Genomic DNA, 26,199 nt, shown 5'->3' with positions numbered 1-26,199 from the left:
CTTGGAGCTCCTGAATCTCAACAGAGGTTAAAGAGGTTAATCCTAAGGGTAAAGGTCAAGAGCAACATTTTTTCTATTATCTTCCAACCCTTTAAAACAAGAATAACTTTTAAAAATTTGTTATCTAAGAATGCGAGGCTTACAAAACATTGTTATCCAAAGTAATACAAATGACCCCACCAATCCTTATCAAGGGCTAATTTCTACCCTTGGAGGAAAGGAGAACTACTTTTTGTTTTCTTTGCTCTAGGCCCAGACATTCAGGGTAACGTTTTAGATAAAATAAACGACTTAAAATAGCATTAATATTTTATTTCCCTTGCCTTCAGAAAAAACTAAAAGATTCACACACAAGCTGTTATCCAGAAGAGAGACTGTTCATAAACATTTAAATTGCCATTCAAGTAATTTCTTAGTCATAATATACAAAATATCAAATATGACATTTTATCATGAAATATTATTTTATCTTTCATCTAATTTTTATTTCCAAAGTTATTTCGGCAGCCCCAGTGGCTCAGTGGTTTAGCGTCGCCTTCAGCCCAGGGCATGATCCTGGATACCTAGAATGGAATTCCATGTCGGGCTCCCTGCATGGAGCCTGCTTCTCCCTCTGCCTGTCTCTGCCTCTCTCTCTCGCTCTGTGTCTCTCATGAATAAATAAAATAAAATCTTAAAAAGAAAAAAGTTATTCAATTCTGTGTTAAATATTTATCCTATCTAAAATACATAATTGACTGTTGCTCTATGTATTTATTTATTTATTTATTTATTTATTTATTTATTTATTATTTTAAAAATATTTTATTTATCTATCCATAAGAGACACAGGGAGAGGCAGAGACATAGGCAGAAGGAGAAGCAGGCTTCCCACGGGGAGCCCGACGTGGGACTTGATCCCACGACCCCAGGATCACGACCTGAGCCAAAGGCAGATGCTCAACCACTGGGCTACCTAGGCGTCCCAGCAATTCTATATTGTATAAAAACCTATAATATGCATATTCCTTGACCCAATAATTCCATTTCTAGAAAGTTGTTCTGTAGAATTACTTGAAGTGCCCAAAGATATTTCTACTTATTTATTCAACAAGTAATATTTACTTATTTATTATATTTATTGAGTAGTGACTGTCTTACCCCACTAGAATGTAAGTTGTTTGAGGCCAGGGATTTTTATCTGTTTAGCTCACTCGTACATCCCAAATGTGTAAAACAATGCCTGGCACAAATATCCATTGAAGAGATTAATGAAATTATTTGTATGTTAAAAAATACATGCTGTGAAGGATGTATTTTTGAAAGTAAAGGAGACTGCAAGCGTGAGAGAAGAGCACAAGTTGGAGAGTAAAATGGAATGGTAAGACTACACTTTAATGAGAGAGTGAGGGATCCCTGGGTGGCGCAGCGGTTTGGCGCCTGCCTTTGGCCCAGGGCGCTATCCTGGAGACCCGGGATCGAATCCCACATCAGGCTCCCGGTGCATGGAGCCTGCTTCTCCCTCTGCCTGTGTCTCTCTCTCTCTCTCTCTCTCTGTGACTATCATGAATAAATAAATAAAATCTTTAAAAAAAAAAAATAATGAGAGAGTGAGGAATGTGTAGAGACTTGGAGGTGAGAAAGTCAGACATGGGGACATCTAGTGAAAGTTTTCCTGGCAGAGGGAGCTGTGAGCACATAAAAAATTTAGAATAGCACCAGTGGAGGAGAAGGAAGATTTTTCTCTCTCTTTTTCTCTCTCTTTCTCTCTCTCTCTCTCTCTCTCTCTCTCTCTCTCACACACACACACACACACACACACACACACACAAAACAAATTGGAGTAGCAGCCAAATCACTGTGCTGGAGCCAAGTGAGCAAGGGGCAAAATTAGTAGATGAGGCAACTGGGATAGGATCTTGTAGACAATGACTTTTCCTTGGAGTAAAACAGCCACTGGAGGGTTTATGAGCAGAAGAATGAATGAGTTAACTGACCTTTTTAAAGAATTTGGCTGATGTAGGGTACCTGGGTGGCTCAGTCAGTTGAGTGGTTCAGCATCCAACTCTTGATTTTGTCTCAGGTCACAATCTCAGAGTTGTGGGTTGGAGACACCTGTCTGGCTCACCACTCAAGCAGGGAGTCTGCTTGAAATTCAATCTCCCTCTCCCTCTGCCCCTCCCACCTCTCATGTACATGCATTCTTTCTTTTTTTCTCTCTCTCTCAAATAAATAAAAAAATCTTTTTTTAAAAAAAGATTTATTTATTTATTCATGAGAGACACAGAGAGAGACAGAGACAAAGGCAGAGGGAGAAGCAGGCTCCCTGTGGGGAGCCCGATAAGAGACTCAATCCCAGGACTCCAGGACCATGCCCTGGACCGAAGGCAGGTGCTCAACTGCTGAGCCACCCAGGCATCCCTAAATAAATCTTAAAGAAAATAATTTGGCTGATGTGTTGAGAACAGACTGGTGGGGATGGGGATAGGCCAAGATTGGAGGCAGAGATCAATTCAGAGGTTACAGTAAAGAAGAAATAACAGTGTCTGAGATTAGAGTGGCTGCCGTGGAGTACAGATTCTGAAAATATTTTGAAAATCGAGCCAGGAGAATTTCCTGATGAACTGAATATGGGGTATGAGAAAATGGAGTCAAGGAATTCTAAGGGTTTGCAGAGGGGTAGGGTACATAGAGCAGAAATTCCAGTTTGAATAACATAAAATTTTACAATGAATTTTAGACACCCAAGAGGAGACGAGTAGATAGCTTAGTAAAATGGTTCTGAAAGAGATGATCTGAGCATACAAAAAGTCATCAGGATATATATATATATATATATTTATATATATGATGTTTGAAGCCATAGCTTAGATGAGATCAAGGTGGTGAATGCAATTAGAGAAGAAAAGAGACCTGAGACCCAAGGTTGGGATACCCCAACTATAAAAGACCAGTGGGAAGAGGAAGCAGAAAAGGAGCTTGGGAATGAATGACCAGTGAGATAGGTGGTAAACCAAGAGAGAGAGCACACTATCCTGGAAGCCAAGTAAGGGTAGGAAGTGGGAGAAAGTGATCAACTGGGTGAAAACCTGCTGAGGGATAAAGTCAGATGAAAGTCAACAACTCAGTATTAGATTTGGTTGGTGCCCTGGACAAGAGCAGCGCTGTAAAATGAAAGAATAAAACAGGTGCCTGGCTGGTTTAGTTGGTGAGCATGTGACTTTTGATCTGTGGTCATGAGTTCAAGCCCCATGTTGGGTTTAAAAAAAGAAAGAATAAGACAGCAAATATAATGAATTATTTCAAGAAGTTTTCGGCAAGGGGCACTTGGGTGGTTCAGTGGTTAAGTGTCTGCCTTTGGCTCAGATCGTGATCCTAGGGTCCTGGGATTGAGTCCTGCATTAGGCTCCCCCTGCTTCTCCCTCTGCCTGTGTCTCTGCCTCTCTCTGTGTGTCTTTCATGAACAAATAAAGTTAAAAATAAATAAATACTGCTTCTCCCTCTGCCTGTGTCTCTGCCTCTCTCTGTGTGTGTCTCTCATGAATAAATAAATTAAAAATCAATCAATTAATTAATTTTTAAAAATGCTTAATAGTAAAAAAGTGGTGCCTGGGTGGCACAGTCAGTTAAGTGTTGGACTCTTGGTCTTGGTTCAGGTTGTGATCGCCAGGTTGTCAAGTGAGCCCCAGGTTGGGCTCTATGCTCAGCAAGGAGTCTGCTTGGGATTCTCTCTCCCTCTCCTTCTGTTCTGGTGTATAACTCACTTCAAACAAACAGACAAGTCAAAAAATCAAACAAAATGAAAGGTCAGATTCTTTCCAAAAATATATTGTTAGTGTGTTGGCTTTGGAGGTGCCCTCAACAAATTCTTATTCTGCCTGTTTGGGTAATCCCTTATTGCCTGTGCTCATTCCTCTTTTCTCTAAAAATTGCAGGAGAGATGTCTATGGTGACCAGGGTGTGGGTTGTTGTAAGTAGTATAGAAAATCTTTTTTTTTTTTTATTTTATTTATTTATTTATTTATTTATTTATTTATTTATTTATTTATTTATGATAGTCACACAGAGAGAGAGAGAGAGAGAGAGAGGCAGACACAGGCAGAGGGAGAAGCAGGCTCCATGCACCGGGAGCCCGACGTGAGGCGCTAAACCACTGCACCACCCAGGGATCCCTCAACTTTTTCTGAAGTGTCCATACTAATACTATGACTTGGTATCATGTCTAAAAATGATGAGGACAGAAGGGCGCCTGGCTGGCTCAGTGGTTACAGCCTGGGATTCTTGGTCTCAAGTTGTGGGTTTGGCCCCATGTTGGCTGTAGAGGTTACTTAAAAATAAAAATCTTAAAAAAAAAAAAAAAAATATATATATATATACATATATATATATAAAGGGACACCTGGATGGCTCAGCGGTTTAGCACCTGCTTTCAGCCCAAGGTATGATCCTGGAGTCCCGGGATGGAGTCCTACATCGGGCTCCCTGCATGGAACCTGCTTCTCCCTCTGCCTGTGTCTCTGCCTCTCTCTGTGTGTCTCTCATGAATAAATAAATAAATAAATAATTTTTTTAAATGATAAGGATGTCTACAATTCAACTGAGAAGAAAAGATTAAAAAACAAAACAAAAACGTTTCAGTGTCTTTTTATTACAGGAAAAGAGGAATATATATATATATATATCAGTAGGAGAGTGTGAGTGAGGTCAGTGGGTTGGGTTAGAGAACTTCATTCTTTATTTGAAGTTCTCCTTAATGTTACTACCATTTCTTTCCCTGTAGGACTTTGTATTGTCACTTCTATACCTTAGTCCTTAGAATGGTTTTCTAGACAATCAGTAAATATTTGTTCACCTCCTGGCAGAAGCATCTGTATCACTCTGTGCTTTGGTAGTTATGACTACGTTGGTTTAATAACCTTTTTATGATGATAAAACTAATAAATATTTAGTATACAAATTTTGGAAACTATAAAATTTACAAAAGTTATAAGAAATAACAACTATTAACATATTGATATCAATCTTCCAGGCTTTTTTCTGTGCCTATTTGTGTAAAATTGGCTTTTCTATATATTGTTTCAAAATCTGCTTTTTTTGCTTAATAATACTCATGGCTATGCTTCTATAGCATTAAGTATTTTTTCAACATTACTTATGGTTGAATAATATTTAATTTGTAGATAATCTATAATGTATTTACTATTATACAGTTAGGGGGGCAGCCCAGGTGGCTCAGCGCTTTAGCGCCACCTTCAGCTCAGGGCCTAATTCTGGAGACCTGGGATCGAGTCCCAGTCGGGCTCCCTGCATGGAGCCTGCTTCTCCCTCTGCCTGTGTCTCTGCCTCTCTGTGTCTCTCATAAATAAATAAAATCTTAAAAAAAAAAAAAAAAAAAAAAAAGACCTGAGCTATTATACAGTTAGGTTATTTTCAAATTTTCTTGATAAGAAATAATACTAAAATGAATAAAATTATAATTCTTTGTCCACTCCCATTAATTAATTCACTCAACCAATATTCATCAAATGCCCATCATTTGTCCCTACCCTCATGGAGCTTATAGTCTAGTGGCTTAGAATCATATTCCAGAATCAGAATTGCTGATCAGAGAATATGAGTATTTTTTTAAAAAACTGTGGTAAAATGTACATAACACAAACTTTATCATATTAATCATTCTTTTTTTTTTTTTTTAAGTCATCTCTATGGATGCCTAGGTGGCTCAGTGGTTGGGCATCTGCCTTTGCCTCAGGTCATGATCCTGGAGTCCCAGGATCGAGTCCCACATCAGGCTCCTCGCAGGGAGCCTGCTTCTCCCTCTGCCTATGTCTCTCCCTCTCTGTGTGTGTCTCTCATGAATAAATAAATAACTTTTAAAGAAAAAGTCATAAAAAATAAATAAATAAATAAATAAATAAATAAATAAATAATTTTAAAAAAGTGATCTCTACCCCCTACATGGGACTCAAATTCATGACTCCAAGATCAAGAGTCATACCCTCTACCCACTGACCCAGCCAGGTGCCCTGCTATTGTCTTTTCTCATCTTCCCAGTTGATAGACATTTTATTGCTTTAATCTGCTTTTTTTTTTCCTAGTGAGGATGAACATCATTTATACTTATGATCACAATAATTCTGGTGGACTGATATATTTTGTTTGTTTTATTGATTATAAAACCAAAGATCAGAGAAACAACTTGTGCAGGACTGCCCAGACAGTGAATGATAGACCTGGGGTTTTAATCTAAGTCCATGACTACAGAGCCATATTGCCTCCCTTTTTGAATTTCTGATTTGGGCTGAAAATCCAGAATCACAATGTTTTTGTTTGTAAAATCCTTAAAGACAATCCAATTCAATCATGTGATTTTATAGGTAAAGAAAGTGAGGCCCAGGGATGCCTGGGTGGCTCAGTGGTTGGACGTCTGCTCAGGGTATGATCCCGGGGTGCCAGGATCGAGTCCCATGTTAGGCTCTCTGCATGGAGCCCGCTTCTCCCTCTGCCTCTGTCTCTGCCTCTATCTCTCTCTGTCTTTCATAAATAAAATCTTTAAAAAAAAAAAAAAAAAAAGGTGAGGCCCAGATAGGTTAACCCTTTGTGACATCTCAGACCATTTAAATCTTTCTATTTAAAAAATTTCCATGCCTGGGTATGTATCAAAATGCTGGCACTGAGTGAAATAACCAAGATTACACAGGCCATTAGAGGAGCTGTGATTAACTTAGGTTTTCTGACTCTTGCTTGATTTGGTGCTTTTTCTTGCTATATATAAATTGCTATATTGCATACCCTCAATTATTTTCTTTCCTTGATTATGTCCCCTTTCATAAGTAAAAATGATAACAATAATTAATACCAGCTAATTTTTATCCAGTAGGTCAAATGACAAAACTAAAACACGTTAGTAACAAGTTTGATGTCTTTTTTTTTTTTTTTTTTTTTGATGTCCCTTATTTAAGAGAAAACAATCAAGGATTGGGAGAGTACAGGCCTCACAGCAGAGGGACACTCTTCTCTAGGGATTGGTTCAAGTGTCGGGTTTTTTGTTTTGGTTTGTTTTGTTTTAAAGATTTTATTTATTCATGAGAGACACACACACAGAGAGAGGCAGAGACATAAGCAGAGGAAGGAGAAGCAGGCTCCATGCAGAGAGCCTGATGTGGGGCTTAACCCTGGGACCCCGGGATCATGCCCTGAGCCAAAGGCAGATGCCCAACCACTGAGCCACCCAGGTATCCCTGCAAGTGTCGGTTTTATGGAGCTTTAGAAGAAGCAATATGAAAACAAGGCATGATTGGCTAGGAGGTTGGGGATTTCCTTAGAAGGCTAGCAAGTTCTACTTTTTTTTTTTTTTTTTTGCAAGTTCTACTTTCAAGGGAAAGGTGTGCTAGCTAGCTAAAGCTGAGTTGAGGATTGTGATTGATGTATGTTAAGTTTTCTTTGGTAGGGGTTTCCATAAACGCAGGCTAACTTAGATGTAGGTTTGTGATGTGGGCACCAGGCCCCTGGGGTGGCCTAAATTTCATGGGTCCCAATATACTAATGAACTTTATCAAGTGTCTTCAATGGCAGACATTGAACTGAGCATTGAGTACACATCATCCCATCAGATTTCCTCAGCACCTTAGCAAAGAATGTTTTATTCTTACTTTACAGTTGAGTGACTTGGTCATGATCACACAACTTCTAAGTGATGGAGCCTGAATTTAAACCAGTTTGTCTGATTCTGACTTTAAGAAAAGTTAAACAAGGAAAAACAAAATGCAACTGACACTTATTGTTGAAAACAGGTAGAGATTATAGATTATTTTAAAAGTGCTAACTTTTCACTTTTTAGAATGCCAGCAGGAGGAGATAGGAGAAATGGAAATGGAGAAAACTTGGCTATCCAGAAGAAGACGACCTCTGGAAATAGCACTGATCCATTTGATCATTTATTTATTGCCTAGATATCTCCTGAATGTCTACTACCTGCCAGACACTTACATGGGCTGTGGAGATACTTAGAAAAAATTACACAGTGAAAATACTTAGATGGAAACACATGATTCCAATTCCCCAGAAGTATATCATCTGGGAGGGACAGAGGTAAACGACACAGTGAGATGCACTGTAGGAAGCGCTGTAACCGGTGCCCACTTGAGGTTCAGTGGGAGAAAGAAACCTCTACATCTACTTTGGTGAGTCAAGAGGTTTTTGCAGTGGAAATAAACTTTGAACTTGGTCTGGGGCAAGGCTCTCAGATGAAATGAGCTCACAGGGGAACGACAAATAGATCAATATCATTATAGCATTAACACTGCCGATGGTGGGTGGGAGGAAATGAGACTGGCTGGTGATAGTGATGTGGGAAACAAAGGCAAAAGAGATGTAACTTAAATGAAAATCTCCTTACAGCTTACAGCCCACTGATAGGTTCCTGGAACATGGACCAGGGAATCCAAGGCTGCCTTAGTACCTTCAAATTTATTTTATTTATTTATTTATTTAAAGATTTTATTTATTTTTCATGAGAGACACAGAGAGAGAGACAGAGACACAGGCAGAGGGAGAAGCAGGCTCCATGCAGGGAGCCAAATGTGGGACTCGATCTCGGGACTCCAGGATCACACACTGGGCTGGAGGCAGATGATTAACCGCTGAGCCACCCAGGAGTACCCCTTCATGTTTAAAAGTAACCTGATTGGGGCACCTGGGTGGCTCAGTGGTTGAGCATCTACCTTTGGCTCAGGTCATGATCCCAAGGTCTTGGGATCCAGTCCCACATCAGGCTCCCCGTGGGGGGCTCTGCTTTTCCCACTGCTTACGTCTTTGCCTCTTTCTCTGTGTCTCTCATGAATAAACAAATTAAATCTCTAAGAAATATAATAAAAGTAACCTTATCTTGGCACAGCCCACCCCTCAAGGTCCTGAAAGCCTTGCTTCCAGATTCCTTGGAGACTTGCGCTATCCCTCACCCCCACTAATTAAAAAGTATACAGTCTGTCACTCCTCACAATCCCAGGACAGTTCTTTCTGCCCACAGGTCCCGTCCCATGAGCAGGGAAGGGGTGAAGGTCTAGACAGGAGAGATAAGAGGCCCCTGACTCCTGTGACTGGGTTCCAGAACTATTTCTGGCAGGTAGAGATGTCGAGACTCAGCACAACAAGAGGTAAGGGGACAGACGGCACAAGAATCTCAAGGCCACAAGCTTCCCAATTGGTTCTCAAGAAAAGACTGCCACTAAAAGCCCTCAGTGGAACCCTTCAAGACCCTCTCACTCCAGAGAGCTTTTTCTTTCCTTTCTGCTCTCACCTCCACTTGATAAACGTTTACTTCACTTCACCCTTTTGTGTCTGCGAAATTTACTCTTCACTCTGTGAGACAAGAACCCTGGAATCCTGCAACAATATGGGTGCCAGACCAATACAGTCTTTGAATGCCAAGCTAGAGTTTTGATTTTATCCTGTAGATGATGGGAAACTATTATTATTACTTTAAGATTTTATTTATTTAAGAGGGGGGGGGGAGCAGTAGAGGAAGAGGGAGAAACAGACTCCCCACTAAGCAGGGAGCCCGATGCGGGGCTCAATTCTAGGACCCCAGGATCATGACTTGAGCTGAAGGCAGAAGAGACATTTAATCAACTGAGCCATCCAGGTGCCTCAATGGGAGACTATTATATATTAGACACAACATTTTGTTTTTCCTTTGAGGGAAACAAGGTTTTAGAATAGGTGGTATAAAAGAATGTAAAATAAAGTTCCTGTTCTCAAAAAGCATGAAAATTAGTTTGGCAAGAAAGCAGCTAATTCTTCTATAGCATTTGGAAATCTCCTAAGGGGTTTGTAAAATGACAAAATACAACACCAGAAATTGATGTGTGCTGCCATAAACTCAATAACCTCCATGCCTTTCCACGGTTGTTCCTTCAGCCTTGAATACACGATTGTCTTGCTGAAAAATGTCTACCTCATCTTTGAAGCTCTCTCCTCTGGGAACACTCTATGTTTGCCATTTGGCAGGCGTTGTGCAGAACGTTTTAAAGACATCATCTTTTCAGAGTCCTATAACAAATTAGAAGGTCAGCTTTTCTTTTCAGGTGAGAAAACAAAAACTTCAGAAGGTGAAGTGGCATGCCCAATTACATATAACTAAAAAGTAATGGAATCAAAATTAACCCAGTCAGTCCAATTTTTGACTTTTAATCAGGAAGGGCCAAGTTAGGGCCCAGGTGGCTCAGCGGTTTAGCGCTGCCTTCAGCCCAGGGCGTGATCCTAGAGACCTGGGATCGAGTCCCACATCGGGCTCCCTGCATGGAGTCTGCTTCTCCCTCTGCCTGTGTCTTTGCCTCTCTCTCTCTCTGTGTCTCTCATGAATAAATAAATAAAATCTTAAAAAAAAAAATTAAAAAAAAAAAAAGGAAGGGCCAAGTTAGGGGCGCCTGGCTGGCTTAGTTGGAGGAACCCCTTGATCTTGGTGTTGTGAGTTCAAGCCCCATGTTGGGTGTAGAGATTGCTTAAATAAAACTTTACATAAAAAGGAAGGGTAAAGTTAGGTGAACAAAATTCAATCCCTCTTAGAGCTGAAAACAGTGTAGATTGAATTCCTTGGGTGAAGTTTTCTCCTCCTTTTTAAAAAAATATTTTATTTATTTATTTATTCATGAGGGACACACAGAGAGAGGCAGAGACAGACAGAGGGAGAAGCAAGCTCCTAGTGGGGAACCTGATGTGGGACTTGATCCCAAGACCTGGGATCACACCCCGAGCTGAAGGCAGATGCTCAACTGCCGAGCCACCCAGGCGTCCCAAGTTGGGTTTCCCACATCGTTGTGGATATGGTCTAATGGAAATCCACCTATGTATTTGTCAATGACAAGACTTTGCATTTTTCATTACTATTCTAGCACCTTACCTCAAAGCCTTACACAAATAGATGCTTAATCAATGTTTGTTAAATGAATAAATGCATGTATCCTTTCCCCTCTGTCTACCGCTGACAAACCTCAAATTTTTGTGAACTTTTGAGGGGAAAGAGTAGAGGAAAAGAAGAGAAAAAAAAATTCGATGTCCTTTCACATCCAATTGCCTTTGAGAAGCTGGGAAGAGAGCAATTCACACTTGATAATCTTACATCAGATAAAATTAGCAGCACTTGAATTGCCAGGCAGTCAGGCGCTAAGGCTCTCTCCATCCCAGCTAGCAAGCTTGGTCTCAGTTCAGAGGCCATGATTCCTTCCCGGACTGTCTTGGCTCTCCGCCTCCTGTTAACTGTGGCTTTGGCCCAAACATTCCAATTTCAAGAACATGTCTTTCTCCAATTTCTGGGCTTAGACAAAGTGCCTTCACCCCAGAAGTTCCAACCTGTGCCTTCTATCTTGAAGAAAATTTTCCAGGATCAAGAGGCAGCAGCGATCAATGGGGACTCCCAAGATGTATGCTACATAAAGGATCTTGGTATCAGTGGGAACATACTCCGACTTCTCCTGGATAAAGGTAAGGAAATTAGAGTGCTTTCTAGACAAAGGTGTGGCAGTAGATGGAATGAAGAAAGAAGGACAAGGTCACAATTACCAAGGGGTTTGTAGAAGGCCTTGTGCTGGTAGTTTACATATTTTATCTCATTTAATCCTGACCACATCCCGAGATTCAAAAGGTAGGTTTTCTTATCAGCTTTTTAACAATAAGGAAAGTAGGTCTCAGACAGTAGATAACCTGTAAGCTATTCAAGATCATACAGCCAGTGTGTGAGCAAAGTCAGGGTTCAAAACAGGTTTTTTCTGAACCGACCCTTTTGTACTACAGGTAAGGGGGTTGGAGTGAGGGTGCAATTATGGCTCAGGTATCACTCTTCAGCCCACAATTTATGCATTGTGGTGCCTTTGATATGGCAAGCAGGGGGCGGTGAGCATTTGGAGTCCAGTTTGCCTTGGGGACTCTTGCTTCCGGTCTCCACACCTCCCCACTACTTTTAGATAGAAATGGCTTGTGATTTGTGAGTACAGAGCACTGATATATATGCCATTGTCATGCCCTTCAGATGAGGATCTGATTGACATTTTATAATTTGTCAAACTGACACCACCCACCAAAATTGCCTAGGCTGATGGTTAAAAGTAGACTAAATAAATAAATAAATAAATAAATAAATAAATAAATAGTTGGTTCTCCTTACCGGTTCCTGAGCCTCACTCTCCCACCCAATTCTTATTCAAAGCCAGAGATGGGTGTTGTAATCTGCATTTCTGTAAAGCTTCCCAGGGTCGGGGGGTGGGGATCAGAAGAGGAATGGAGAACCCCGATTGGTTGGTTTTACAGTAACTGGAGAGAAAATTTGGAAAATTTGAATACTTATTTGTCCTGGAAGCATTTCTGGGATACCTACTATGTGCTGGGAACTGTGTTTGGCTATGGGAATATAGAACTTAAAGTCTGCCTTTTAAGAGTTCATAAATGATAGAAGAAAAAAATTTGTAAAAAGGAGATAGAAAAACATAAAACTGCCACACTTTATGCTAAGTATTATTATGTTAAAGACTCTAGGCCTTGGGGGTGGGGGTCCAGGCACAATTCCTGGAGGAAGGTTAAAAGTTATGGGAAGCTAGTTGAAGAGTTTCCTTGGAAAGAGTAGAAAACAGCCATGCAAAAACTATGATTTTTGTGGTGACCATAATCCCATCAAATGATACAGGAAAGGGCGTAATTTTGCCATTATCCATCCCTAACCTCCACATAGAGAAAACTATTATAAATAGTTTATACATATATTATCCCAGACTTTTTTCCTTTGTGTATATTTATGATAGAAGCTTGTATTTTTTTTGATAAATGGGGTCATAATTACTCAAGTATTATGACTATCTCATACAAATCAGAACTAAAGGTTATAATTTATCTCACTTTATTTTTTTATTTTTTATGTCTTAAAAATTTTATTTATTTATTCATGAGAGACAGAGAGAGAGAGAGGCAGAGACACAGGCAGAGGGAGAAGCAGGCTCCATGCAGGGAGCCCGAGTTGGGACTCGATCCCGGTTCTCCAGGATCACACCCCGGGGCTGAAGGTGATTTACTTGAGAGAGAGAGAGAGAGAGAGAGAGCATGAGGAGAGGTGCAGTGAGAAAAGGAAGCAGACTCCTCACTGAGCAGGGAGACTGATGTGGGGCTCAATCCCAGGACCTGGGATCATGGCCTGAATTAAAGGCAGGCACTTAACTAACTGAGGCACCCAGCCACCCCCAGCCTAGAATGTTCTTTTTGTTGTTATTGTTAAAGATTTTATTTATTTATTTATGAGAGACAGAGGCAGAGACAGAGGCAGAGGGAGAAGCAGGGTCCATGCAGGGAGCCCAATGCCGGACTCGGGATCCCGGGATCACGCCCTGAGCTGAAGGCAGACGCTCAACCGCTGAGCCACCCAGGCGTCCCGATCCTTTTTTTCCACCTAGAACGTTCTTACATTTTTGTGCCATGGGTCCCTTTGGCCTTTCTATTGAAGCTGATGGACCCCTTCTCAGAGTAATGGCTTACATACCTAAAATAAAATATTTAGAATTCCCAAAGAAATCAATTATTACAATACATTTGTAAAAATATTTGAAACCAAATGTGTGTATAGTAACATACATGGATGCTAGAGTTCTGTGAAAATAAAGAAGTAATTCTTTTTCCCATCCAAGTTCATGGACCTTCTAAATTCTATCCAGGACCCCTTGGGGACCTGTGGATGTGAAGATAAGAAACTCTGGTCTCAAGTGAGGAGTGAGAGGAACAAATCCTTCCAATGGTAGGGTTTGAGTAACTCACCATTTTCTGCCCTTATTTTGTATATGTAGATATCATATAACATTTGACACTTCTATCATCTAGGTGGATATGAAGTCAAATATGTTATGGTGACTCTCACTTCTCTGTTCCAATTCAGGTCTCTTTCTTTACTCCAAGAAACGTCCCCAAGCCTCCTCTTGCCTCCAGAAATTCCTCTACTTTAACCTCTCTGCCATTAAAGATAAGGAGCTGTTAACAATGGCCCAACTGGGCCTGGATTTGGGGCCCAACACTTACTATAAGCCAGGACCGGAACTGGAGTTGGCTCTGTCCCTGGTTCAGGAGCCTCACGGGTGGGGCCAGTCCATCCCTAAACCAGGTAAAATGCTTGTATTACAGTCAGTACCATGGCCTCGAGGTGTCGTCCACTTCAACCTGCTGGATGTGGCTAAGGATTGGAATAACAACCCCAGGAAGAACTTAGGTTTGTTGCTAGAAATACTGGTGAAAGGAAACAGAGACTTTGTGGTGAATTTTCAGCTTCAGGACACCTGTGCCAGACTGAGACAGTCCCTTCATGCTTCCCTGCTGGTGGTGACTCTCAACCCTGAGCAGTGCCACCCTTCTTCCCGGAAAAGGAGGGAAGCCATCCTTTTCCCTAAGGCTTCTTGCCAGAACCTCTGCCATCGTCACCAGCTATTCATCAACTTCCAGGACTTAGGTTGGCACAAGTGGATTATTGCTCCCAAAGGGTTCATGGCAAACTACTGCCATGGAGATTGTCCTTTCTCACTGACCACCTCCCTCAACAGCTCCAATTATGCGTTCATGCAAGCCCTGATGCATGCGGTTGACCCAGAGATCCCCCAGGCTGTCTGTATCCCCATCAAGCTGTCCCCCATTTCCATGCTCTATCAGGACAATGATGACAATGTCATTTTACGACATTATGAAGACATGGTGGTTGACGAATGTGGATGTGGGTAGGCTGTTAGAAATAGAAGGAGTGCCCTTACAGTAAATCTAATAAAATTAGAAACTTGGTTTATGACTTCTTGGATCTAAAATAACAATATATTTATGTTTAAATTTTGTCTTCTTGGAAAATCCATCATGATTAATGATCTCCCTAATTACATACACACACATGGACACACACACACATTCAGCCCTAATGATCTAACAGTCATGATGTAAATAGGGAGATATTAAGTATAATTTATGCTAATAAATTAGAAACTGTCTTCCTAGAAAAAAAAAATAAATAACAGAGTCATGATGCACTTGACAGTATGTTAGACTCTAGATAGGAGACTGGCATTTATTGGTGGCCTATTATAGGCAGGCATTAAACTGTGTTTTACCTATAAACATCATTACAGGATGTTTTTTGAGGTAGGCCTTATTATTTATACTTCATAGATATTGAAGGTGAATAACAAATTTCCCTAAAGTCATCAACTTTCCCTGGCAGATCTCACAGGCTAACAACGTTACTTTTTTTTTTTTTTTAACAATGTTACTTTAAAAAAATTATTTTGATGAGCATCTGGGTAGCTGGTTAAGTAGCAGACTCTTGATTTTGACTCAGGTCATGATCTCAGGATCCTGGGGTTGAGCCCAGAGTCAGAATCAGGTTCCACGCTCAGGGGGGAGTATACTTGAAGATTCTGTCTCCCTATTCCTCTGCCTCTCCCCCTGCTCACGTACACACGCTCTCAAATAAATCTTTTAAAAAATTATTTTGAGACAATACAAAATAATAAGAAAAATATGATCAAAACTGTACCTGATATCTACATTTCCTTCTGGTCCTTTATTGTTATATATGATTATTTTTAAAAGATTTTATTTATTTATTCATGAGAGACACAGAGAGAGACAGATACAGGCAGAGGGAGAAGCAGGCTCCTCACAGGGAGCCTGATGTGGGACTTGATCACCGGACCCAGGATCATGCCCTTTGCCAAAGGCAGATGCTCAACTGCTGAGCCACCCAGGTGTCCCGTTATATATGATTTTTATAGCTCAGATCACACTGTACATATAATTTTTTTAAAGATTTTATTTATTTATTCATGAGAGACACAGAGAGAGAGAGAGAAGCAGAGACACAGGCAGAGGGAGAAGCAGGCTCCATGCAGGGAGCCCGATGTGGGACTTGATCCCCGGGATTCCAGGACCACGCCCTGGGCCGAAGGCAGGTGCTAAACCGCTGAGCCACCCAGGGATCCCCTGTACATATAATTTTGTATCTTCCTGTATTCAACCTTACCATAGGACTTCTTTTCATATCACCAACATCTACATAGTTCTTTTAATGGCTGTATTATATACAATTAGATGATTATTTAGATACATATTTTACTTAAGAAAGTTTATCATTGGGCATTATTATATTGTTTACAATTTTCATGGTGGAATACTGTTATGATTCTTTGTATATCATTGTCCATATCTTGTCCCCACTTAGAAAAATTTTAGACATGGAATTACAGAGTCAAAGGCATAAATTGATTTCCATAATTAATAGAAAATATACTGATATGAAATATGCATATGTTGTAGGGTAAAATGCAAAATTCACACAGACTTCAAGTACAAAACTCTAGACTTTGTAGGATACTTGGAGTTGTAGCAGGAAGTAGGAGTTCACTCATCTTTCTTGTTGAGAGAACTAAAGCAGAAGTTTGTGAATCACTGCTTCATTTAGTCCCTTTTTTTTTTTTTAAGATTTTATTTATTTATTCATAGAAACACAGAGAGAGAATGAGAGGCAGAGAACACAGGCAGAGGGAGAAGCAGGCCCCATGCAGAGAGCTCAACGTGGGACTCGATCCAGGGTCTCCAGGATCATGCCTGGGCTGCAGGCGGCGCTAAACCGCTGCGCCACCAGGGCTACCCAATTTAGTACTACCCTTTTTTAATGCCATTTGTCACTGTCTTATGTCAACTTCACCACTCTCACCTGGATTATTGCCACAACTTTTAACTGAATTGTGGTTTTATTTTTAAGTTTTTAAAAATGTCAATTATTACAATTTAACTATATTACAAATACACATATAGATGCCCACATAATATTCCCAGTCTCTTTTCCCATTCTCGTAATGAAACCACCATACTGAAGTTGATATATTTTTAAACTATTATTTATTTATTTATTTATTTACTTACTTATTTCAGAGAGAGAGAGAGAGAGAGCACAAACATGAGCATGGGGAAGGACAGAAGGAGAAGCAGAGTCCCCACTGAGCAGGGAACCTGAGGTGGGACTCAACCCCAGGACCCTGGGATCATGATCTGAGCTGAAGGCAGATGCTTAACTAAGCCACCTAGGCACCCCACTGAAGCTGATATGTCTTTCCCATTCTACAATTTGAATACATGTATTTGAAATCATAAATAGATAAATCATTGCTGCATAAATACGTAAACTTTATAGAAACAATATTGGAGTATATTTTTCTACAACATTTTTTCCCTCTACTATTTCACGTATAATTAATTTTCCCCCTCTGCTGAGTCATAATCCATTACATGTATATTTCACAATAGATTTATCCATTATTGAACACTGGAGGCATTCAAACAAACTGCTACAATCATTTCAATAGGATGGACACAAAGTCTCTTTGCAATCTCTTTGTCCAGCCGGGACTTCCTTGTAGCACAGCAGTGAAGGGGTAATTATAAGGAGAAGGGACTACAGAACTTGTAGCAACTCTGAATGCATATCCTTGAACACAAACAGAACTGATCGATAAAAAGCACCTTGTCAAATGCGTTTGAACCAGGAACACTGTTCTGACAGGTTTTGGGGAGATTGGCTTTAGACATACCATTTAGAACAAGTTAGTGGAACAATCAGGATGTTGCCAACAATAGTAACTGTCAATATGTTTACAGAAGTACTTTCAAATTATATATATTTTAAAATTTTATTTATTCATGAGAGACACAGAGAGGCAGAGACACAGGCAGAGGGAGAAGCAGGCTCCATGCAGGGAGCCCGATGTGGGACTCATCTTGGGGCCCTGGGATCATGCCCTGAGCCAAAAGCAGACGCTCAACTGCTAAGCCACCCAGGTGTCCTGCAAGTTATACTTGTTGAAGAAAGAGCTAAGCTCAGTGTAACAGAAGATGGTTGTTTTGGTAAAGGTGGCAATGCTTTGGTGGGGCTTCTGCAGTGCCAGCATTCTTGGTAGTCCATTCAGGCTTGAACAAGTGAATCTGATTGGTATAGACAAAATTCATAAAAATTCACCTGCAAACCAGTCATCAATATGTGAGTTTACAATAAGATGCCAAGGGAAGAGGATTAGCCAGCATAGTATGTTTGATTGAAAAGTACACGTGGAAAACAAGTTATCGTAATATATATTTTGGAAATCAGAGGAAGGGAATTAGCTAAATGATCTAAATGGCGAGATTTATTAACCTCCAGATGCAAACAGTAGAGGAATTGTAGTCATTTCAGATCATACCCTCCTATTAACATTCTTTAATCAGTCTACAATATGCTTGCTTGGATAATGGCTTTCTTATTTATAATATCACATGCTAAGCTTTGTTTATTGAGTAAATAAGCTGCTCATTTGATTGGGGTGACCCCAGATTATGTTGGACAAACATTATAAATCATCTTGTAGGGCAGTTTATTTCTGAAGAAAATTATCTGTTTTTTTTTTTTTTTAATTTTTATTTATTTATGATAGTCACAGAGAGAGAGAGAGGCAGAGACACAGGCAGAGGGAGAAGCAGGCTCCATGCACCGGGAGCCTGACGTGGGACTCCATCCTGAGTCTCCCGGATCGCGCCCTGGGCCAAAGGCAGGCGCCAAACCGCTGTGCCACCCAGGGATCCCCGTATCTGTTGTTTTATTTCACTGAGGGACGCCTGGGTGGCTCAGTGGTTGAGCATCTCTCCTTTGGCTCAGGGCGTGATCCTAGGGTCCAGGATGGAGTCCCACATCAGGATCCCTGCAGGGGGCCTGCTTCTCCCTCTGCCTGTGTCTCTGCCTTTCTGTGAATAAATAAATAAAATCTTTTTTTTTTTTAAGTTTCATTTCATTGAAGTGATATTTATTTTTATACACTATCATTTTTGATGATATATATTTACTGAACTTTAGGATCAGCATAACAATAACTTCTTGAACAGTATGTTTGAGGGCAGCCCTGGTGGTACAGCGGTTTAGTACCGCCTGCAGCCCGGGGTGTGATCCTGGAGACCTGGGGACCTGGGATCGAGTCCTGCGTGGGGCTCCCTACGTGGGGCTCCCTACGTGGGGCCTGCTTCTCCCTCTGCCTGTGTCTCTGCCTCTATCTATCTCTCTCTCTGTGTCTCTATGAATAAATAAAATCTTTAAAAAATAAATAAATACAGTATGTTTGGGGGAAAAACCTGGTTATTCAATCTTCTCCTTGATTGAGTTCTAGGTAAATAGAAATTTACTGTAAATGGCACACCTGGGTGATTGAGTCAGTTAAGTGTCTGCCTTTGGCTCAGGTCATGATCCCAGGGTCCTGTGATTGAGCCCTATGTGGGGCTTCCCCACTCAGCAGGGAGTCTGCTTTTCCCTCTCCTCCCCATCTGTGCTCTCTCTTCTCTGTTTCTCTCTCTCTTAAATAAATAAAATCAAGGAAGAAAGAAAGAAAGAGAGAAAGAAATTAAGAAATTTACTGTAAGGACTAGTTTTGGTAAAACAGGTAATCTGATCCAAAAGTGCTTAGGAAAAAAACCCACAAAACTGCTTAGGAAATATTGAATTTGAGTTTTTTTTTTAAAGATTTTATTTATTTATTCATGATAGACATAGAGAGAGGCAGAGACACAGGCAAAGGGAGAAGCAGGCTCCATGCCAGGAGCCGGACGTGGGACTCGATCCGGGACTCCAGGATCACACTCTGGGCCAAAGGCAGGTGCTGAACTGCTGAGCCATCCAGGGATCCCCTGAATTTGAGATTTTATTTTATTTTATTTTATTTTATTTTTATTTTTTTTAAATTTTTATTTATTTATGATAGTCACAGAGAGAGAAAGAGAGGCAGAGACACAGGCAGAGAGAAGCAGGCTCCATGCACCGGGAGCCCGACGTGGGAATCGATCCTGGGTCTCCAGGATCGCGCCCTAGGCCAAAGGCAGGCGCCAAACCGCTGCGCCACCCAGGGATCCCTGAATTTGAGATTTTAGAAGAGAGATGGACAAAATCAAAATGGTTTCTTTAAATCAACTGGCATTAAAATATTAGAACAGAAATAGTAGTAATTATAAAATGCCATCATACCACTGTTCGTGGTAATTTTTTTTAAAGATATTTATTTATTTATTTATTTATTTATTTATTTATTTATTTATTTATTTGAGAGAGACACAGAGAGAGGCAGAAACATAGGTAGAGGGCAGCCCCGGTGGTGCAGCGGTTTGGCGCCGCCTGCAGCCTAGGGCGTGATCCTGGAGACCCTGGATCGAGTCCCACGTCAGGCTCCCTGCATGGAGCCTGCTTCTCCCTCTGCCTGTGTCTCTGCCTCTCTCTCTGTGTGTGTCTCTATGAATAAATAAATAAATAATCTTAAAAAAAAAAAAAAAAGAAACATAGGTAGAGGGAGAAGCAGGCTCCATGCAGGGAGCCCAATGTGGGACTCCATCCCGACCCTGGGATCACATCCTGAGCCAAAGGCAGATGCTCAACCCCTGAGCCACCCAGGCATCCCTGTTAGTGGTATTAATCAAAGTATTAGAACAGTGAAAATACTAAAGAAGGAATACTTTCAGACTAGAATGGGGGGAAGAAAAACGGAGGTGTGAATAAAATTTAAAGTACTCATTAAATAATAAACAATTGGGTCTATGTTATAGTAATTCTTTGACATGGAGCATGTAATTAAGTAGAGTCTTATATCTGCAGAGAATCCTCTGCATTTAAGGGAAAAAATTCAATCTCTCTCAGAACTCCTTGACTTCTCATTTCTCTGGGGCCTTTCAACTGCCTTGGGCTGCTTTATTGGTAGGAAAGTGAGCGCTGACCTCGGTGAGTTATTGTCACTAGGGGTGGGGTGGCAAAAGAGTGTGGCCTACAGAAAACCACAGAGTGGTTGGAGGAACAATGCTGAGGTTGGTCAGCTGTACAAAAGGCCAGTACATCAGTTCACTCTTATACATATATATTTTCCAGAATTTCTGTCTCTGTCCCCACACCTGTCATCCTGATGAGGAGAACAAAGGTGAGAGAAATGGAGCCAAAATCAATCTCCTTATGAAGCAGGAGAGCTTGGTTCTTGTCTCATGGAGTTAAAGGATGAATCTCTCAGACAAAGGAGAGTGAGTAAATCGATAGTTTATTAAGTGAAGATATAGAGAACACTCTCAGGAGTGAGAAGGGTCCTGACAGGGTTGCCACTGTAGGTTTTTTAGACTGGTCTTTTATTGAAAACTTGACCGGGGAGCTTGCAGCCTTGAGATTCTTGTGCGGTCTTGGTGTGAGCAAGGACTGTTGAGAACACCCTTACTGACTGTGGTCTGGTCATTTTCTGTGATTACATTGTGGCCACCAAAGAAAAATACACCCTAACATCTGGGGTCAGGCGGTCTGGTTTATTCCCTTATCTCTGGTTTTCTTATATCAGCATTTTAGAAACTTTGTTGTGTGAGCCTGATTCCATGGCCCCCTATCCATCTCTCCCTGCCTAGTCCTGTCTCTCACCCACTTACAGCTTGCAGCCCAGTGACAGAGACCTGAAATGTGCAGAGTGTGACCTTCCATGAAGAACCCATGGCTGCCTTAATGTCTTCATGTTTATGTTTTATTAAAGACTAGAAGAAACCTTATCTTAACAGCAGCTGGCTCCTCAAGGTCCCGAAGGCCTTGCTTCTAAATTCCTTAGAGACCTACACTATCCCTAACCCCGGCTAACGAAAAAACATATAGTCACTTCTTACAATCTCACTGCAGCTCTTTCTGCCCATGGGTCCTCTCCCCATGCTATAATAAAACCACCTTTTTGCACTCTAAAATATCTCAAGAATTCTTTCTTCTTTCTTTTTTCTTTCTTTCTTTCTTTCTTTCTTTCTTTCTTTCTTTCTTTCTTTCTTCCTTCCTTCCTTCCTTCCTTCCTTCCTTCCTTCCTTCCTTCCTTCCTTTCTTTCTTCCTTTCTTTCTTTCTTTCTTTCTTCTTTTTTGGGGGGGTGGAGGGTTAAAGATTTTTATTTGAGAGAGAGAGAGCATGAGCAGAGGGAGAGGGGGAGGGAGAAGCAGACTCCCTGCCAAGCAGGGAGTCCCACCTGGGGCTTGATCCCAGGACCCTGGAGTCATAACGTGGGCGGACACAAATGCTTAACCAACTGAGCCACTCAGGCACCCCAAGAATTCTTTCTTGACCATTGGGCTCCTTGATCCCGCATCAGTCCTTTCCCTGGAGAACGCTGGTCCTGGTGCAGAAGGCCCAGATGGCCAGGGGCGCGCCAAGAGCCTGGTCGCTTGAGGTCAGTAGGGAAGGGCACAGGCACTGTGACCACGCAGCGTCTGTCCTGTTAGCCTGGCAGCCTCAGAGCAGCTGCTGCAGCGAGTGGCTAGCCAGCCCAGGAGAAGCCCAGTTTAGAGCAGATTGTTCATGCGACACTGGTGCTCTGGGTCGCGGGGAGCAGCACCTGACACTGGCCACCAGGCCTTATTTCCCAGGACCTAGTGCAGTAATTGGCATGTAATAAACAATAACTATCGGTTCTGGGGGACAGGGGGTGGCCACAGCCCAGAGAACTGGTGACCCCTGCCCCCTGACTCCCAGAATAATCATTTCAGCTATTTAAAACTTTTTAAAAAAAATATTTTATTTATTTATTAATGAGAGACACACAGAGAGAGGCAGAGACAGAGGCAGAGGGAGAAGCAGGCTTCCCACAAGGAGCGCCATGTGGCACTTGATCCCAGATCCTGGGATCATGCCCTGAGCCCAAGGCAGATGCTCAACTGCTGAGCCACCCCGGTGTCCCCCTAATCATTTCAGCTATTATCACAGAGTTTTCTGTGCTTTGCTTGTGAGTAGAATACTTGGAGTCGCTAAGCTCAAAATAAGATGTTGGCTGGTCCCAGAGACAGAGGGTAGCCAAGGTTGCAACTGAAAAAAGGTTTGGAGGGAGGTCAGAGAATGTAGAAGGGGTGTCTCTGGATTTGTTCTGTCCAAACACAGTTGAAGAGACAGATCCATGGGACTGCCAGGAGCACTGCCTTCTCTTACTTTTTGTTTAATTGTTTGCTTAGCAACATTAAACAGCAAGCTGGTACAATTATTTTGGGATAAAAATTGTATCACATATTTTGCAACCATTACCTTTGCCATGTTGCAGTGATGTGAAATTTATCTTTCTGAGAAAGATGCGCACAGATCTTTTGGAACCTTACTTGAGAATGGCTGGTTTAGCTATAATCTATATTTTCATCTTTCAAAAAAATAATAATTATGCAGTGATTAATACAGGTAATTGCCCAAGGTCTCCTGGAACAATAATTAAATCAATAGGTATTTTGAAAGGAAGAATATGATAACTGCCAAAGATATCAACAGAATACACATGGAAACTGAGAGGTGGGAGCAAATCCACCTAAACTTGACTCTTGATATAGGGTCATAAGTTCAATTCCCATGTTGGGCATAGAGTTTACTTAAAAAAAAAAAAAAAAAAAAGCTAGAACAAAGGCAGGAAATAGATGGCAGAAATTGAAGATTTATTTACAGGGGGTTGAATTTGTTAATTATATTGCTTTTCTGCCCTCTGCTGATTAAAACAGGGAAGAGTAAGTTATTAAAATACATGATTCCTAATATCTGGAGGATCAAGGGTGTCCTTGAGAACCTGATAAGACATATAGACTCTCCTCCAGAATATAATATACATAAATACAGAATATTTTGCAAATAATTTCAGTTGTTTCATGGAATCCCTGAAGTGTAAACTATAGGATTGTGAAGAACACATTCTTCTTGAGGTTTCTTTCTTCTTTGTTTCATTATTTCATTCTTCCTGGTTTCCTTCCTTCCTTTTTCTTTTTTTCTTAAAGATTTTATTTATTTTTAAAATTTTATTTATTTATTCGTGAGAGACACACAGAGAGAGGCAAAGACAGAAGCATAGGGAGAAACAGGCTTCTTGCAAGGAGTCTAATGCGGGACTCCATCCCAGGACCCCGGGATCACGCCCTGAGCTGAAGGCAGATGCTCAACCGCTAAGCCACCCAGGCGTCCCAAATTCAGTGGTTTTAATAACTATATTCACAAGTGTAAATCCATTACAACTGTATAACTCCAGAAATTTTCATTAACCCCCAAAATAAATCCCATTTCCATTAGCACATAGTCCCCAAGTCCTCTCACTGCCTGCCCCCATCCTCTGGCAACACTAAAGTACTTTCTATCTCTATGGATTTACCTCTTCTGGAAATCTCATATAAACAGAATCAACACGTAGTCTGTTGTGACTGGGTTCTTTCACCGAGGATAATGTTTTCAAGCTTCATCTGTGTTGTAGTGTATATCAGTATTTCCTTCCTTTTAATAGCTGAATATTATTTCACTGTATGGATATGCCTCAACTTATTTATCTGTTTATCAGTTGATGGATATTTGAATTGTTTCTGCCTATTGACTAGTATGATCTTTTTTTAAGATTTTATTTTTAATTATATTCATTTTTTTTTTAAGAGAGAGCACATGGGTGAAGGGGGGGGAAGAGGGAGAGAGAGAATTTTTTTTTTTAAAGGTTTTGTTTATTTATTCATTAGAGAGAGAGAGAGAGAGAGGCAGAGACACAGGCAGAGGGAGAAGTAGGCTCCCTCAGGGAGCCTGATGTGGGACTGGATCCCGGGACTCCAGGATCAGGCCCTGGGCCGAAGGCAGACCACCCAGGTATCCCTCTTACAAATAATTATTGTCATGTGTATCATATCTGATAGTTCTGAGTTTTCTTTATAGATAGATAGATAGATAGATAGATAGATAGATAGAGATAGATTTATTTATTTGAGAGAGAGAGACAGAGTAAGTGGGGGCAGAGGAGCAGAGGGAATCTCAAGCAACCCACCCCTACCCCCCACCGCCCTGCTGACACACAGCTCCATGCAAGCCTCAGTCCCACAACCCAGAGATCACAACCTGAGCTGAAACCAAGAGTCGGAGGCTTAATCAACTGACTCACCCAAGGCGCCCCGGTTCTGAGTTTTTTTAACACAAAATCTAATCAAAAGTACCCTTAATGACAAACATTCGATAAGAATTCTAATAGAAACAAACTTGAATTATACTTTGCCTTAACTATCGCGTATATGCTTTCCGTGACTGTGCCATATTAGTATCTTCATGCTGCTATAACAGATTATGACAAATTTAGTGGGTAAAACAATATAAATTATCATATAGCTCTGGAGGTCAGAAATACACAATAGGGCATGCCTGGGAGGCTCAGCGGTTGAGCGTCTGCCCTTGGCTCAGGGTGTAATCCCGGGGTCCAGGATGGAGTCCCCATCCAGCTCCCTGCATGGAGCCTCCGTGTCTCTTCCCTCTTCCTGTGTCTCTGGCTCTCTTTCTGTGTCTTTCATGAATAAGTAAATAAAATCTTAAAAAAAGAAAAGAAAAGAAATAGACAATAGGGTCTCACTGGCTAAAATCAAGGTGTCATCAGGCCAGCGTTTCTTTAGGGAGGCTCTAGGGAAAAATCCATTTTCATGCCCTTCCAAGCCTAGAAGCTGTCCTCATTCCTTGAATCATGGCCCCTTCCAGTCTTATCTCTGCTTTCATATTTGCACGGCTTTCTCTCAGTCCGATTCTTTTGCATCACTCTTATAAGAGTACTTTTGATTAGATTGAGACCACTCATAATAGAGGTAAGATTACTTCTTACCTCAAGATCCTTAACTTAATCACACCTGCAAAGTCCTATATGCCCTTGTAAGGTACTGCACTTACAGGTTCTAGATATTAGGAGGCAGACGTCTCTGGGTGGCTGTTATTCTACTTACCATAAATATAACTTTGAAACACTTGGCTTCTGAAGGACCTTCGTTTATGATGTGGCACTTCTGCTCCTTCTTCAAAACTCTCAGCTGTCACTCCAAACTGCTTTCCTTGTGGGAGTTGCAGCTTATCTTTCATAATTAAGGAATATCTTTTATTTAGGGCTCCAGTATAGGGTTCATGGTACTTGAGATTCAAATTCAGGAGCTCTAGATCTGAGACCCTAGAGGGAGGGAGACTTAGGTCTTGAAAATGACCTCAATTCTGGGAGTCTGTACTGAAACTCAGAGATGTTTGAGCCAAAGTTCAGACAACAGGAGGCAATGGTAATCTGGAGCACAGTTTTCACTGTAGTCTCAAGAAAAATGAAAAACCAGAAGTGGACTTGGCCATACACTTAACCTTGGCTTCAAAAAGGAAGGAAGATCATGTGAAACTTGTACATTAATTGCCCAACTCAGAG

At 41.1% G+C, this 26,199-nt stretch overlaps 2 protein-coding genes across 11 annotated transcripts in view; one reads left to right on the top strand and one right to left on the bottom strand.

Moving 5' to 3' along the window:
* DPPA3 (developmental pluripotency associated 3) overlaps nt 1–26,168 on the bottom strand; it is an 85,608-nt gene extending 59,440 nt beyond the window's left edge. For 2 of the 10 annotated variants that reach the window (XM_077871172.1, XM_077871173.1), the window contains exon 1: nt 25,742–26,167. In XM_077871172.1, the coding sequence (XP_077727298.1) occupies nt 25,742–25,874 (133 nt within the window). In that variant the 5' untranslated portion in view covers nt 25,875–26,167. Of the gene's footprint in view, nt 1–14,028; nt 14,120–25,741 lie in introns of those variants that run through there. The other 8 variants (XM_077871164.1, XM_077871171.1, XM_077871165.1 and 5 more) reach the window with 7 other exon arrangements.
* Nucleotides 11,111–14,780, top strand: GDF3 (growth differentiation factor 3). The gene is made up of 2 exons (XM_077871162.1): nt 11,111–11,460; nt 13,889–14,780. The coding sequence occupies exons 1-2, from the start codon at nt 11,193–11,195 to the stop codon at nt 14,716–14,718; spliced, it is 1,098 nt and encodes a 365-aa protein (XP_077727288.1). The 5' UTR covers nt 11,111–11,192; the 3' UTR covers nt 14,719–14,780.
* Nucleotides 26,169–26,199: the final 31 nt, after the last annotated feature.

Source organism: Canis aureus, chromosome 25, assembly GCF_053574225.1.
Source record: "Canis aureus isolate CA01 chromosome 25, VMU_Caureus_v.1.0, whole genome shotgun sequence".
Classification (NCBI taxonomy): Eukaryota; Metazoa; Chordata; class Mammalia; order Carnivora; family Canidae; genus Canis; species Canis aureus.
The sequence above is the reverse complement of the archived record's forward strand: the minus strand, read 5'-3'. Positions and strand labels throughout refer to the sequence as shown.

Coding starts and splice junctions, on each gene's coding strand:
- GDF3 (XM_077871162.1), top strand. CDS start 11,193: ATGATTCCTTCCCGGACTGTCTTGGCTCTCCGCCTCCTGTTAACTGTG. Junction 11,461..13,888: donor CCGACTTCTCCTGGATAAAG/GTAAGGAAATTA, acceptor GTTCCAATTCAG/GTCTCTTTCTTTACTCCAAG.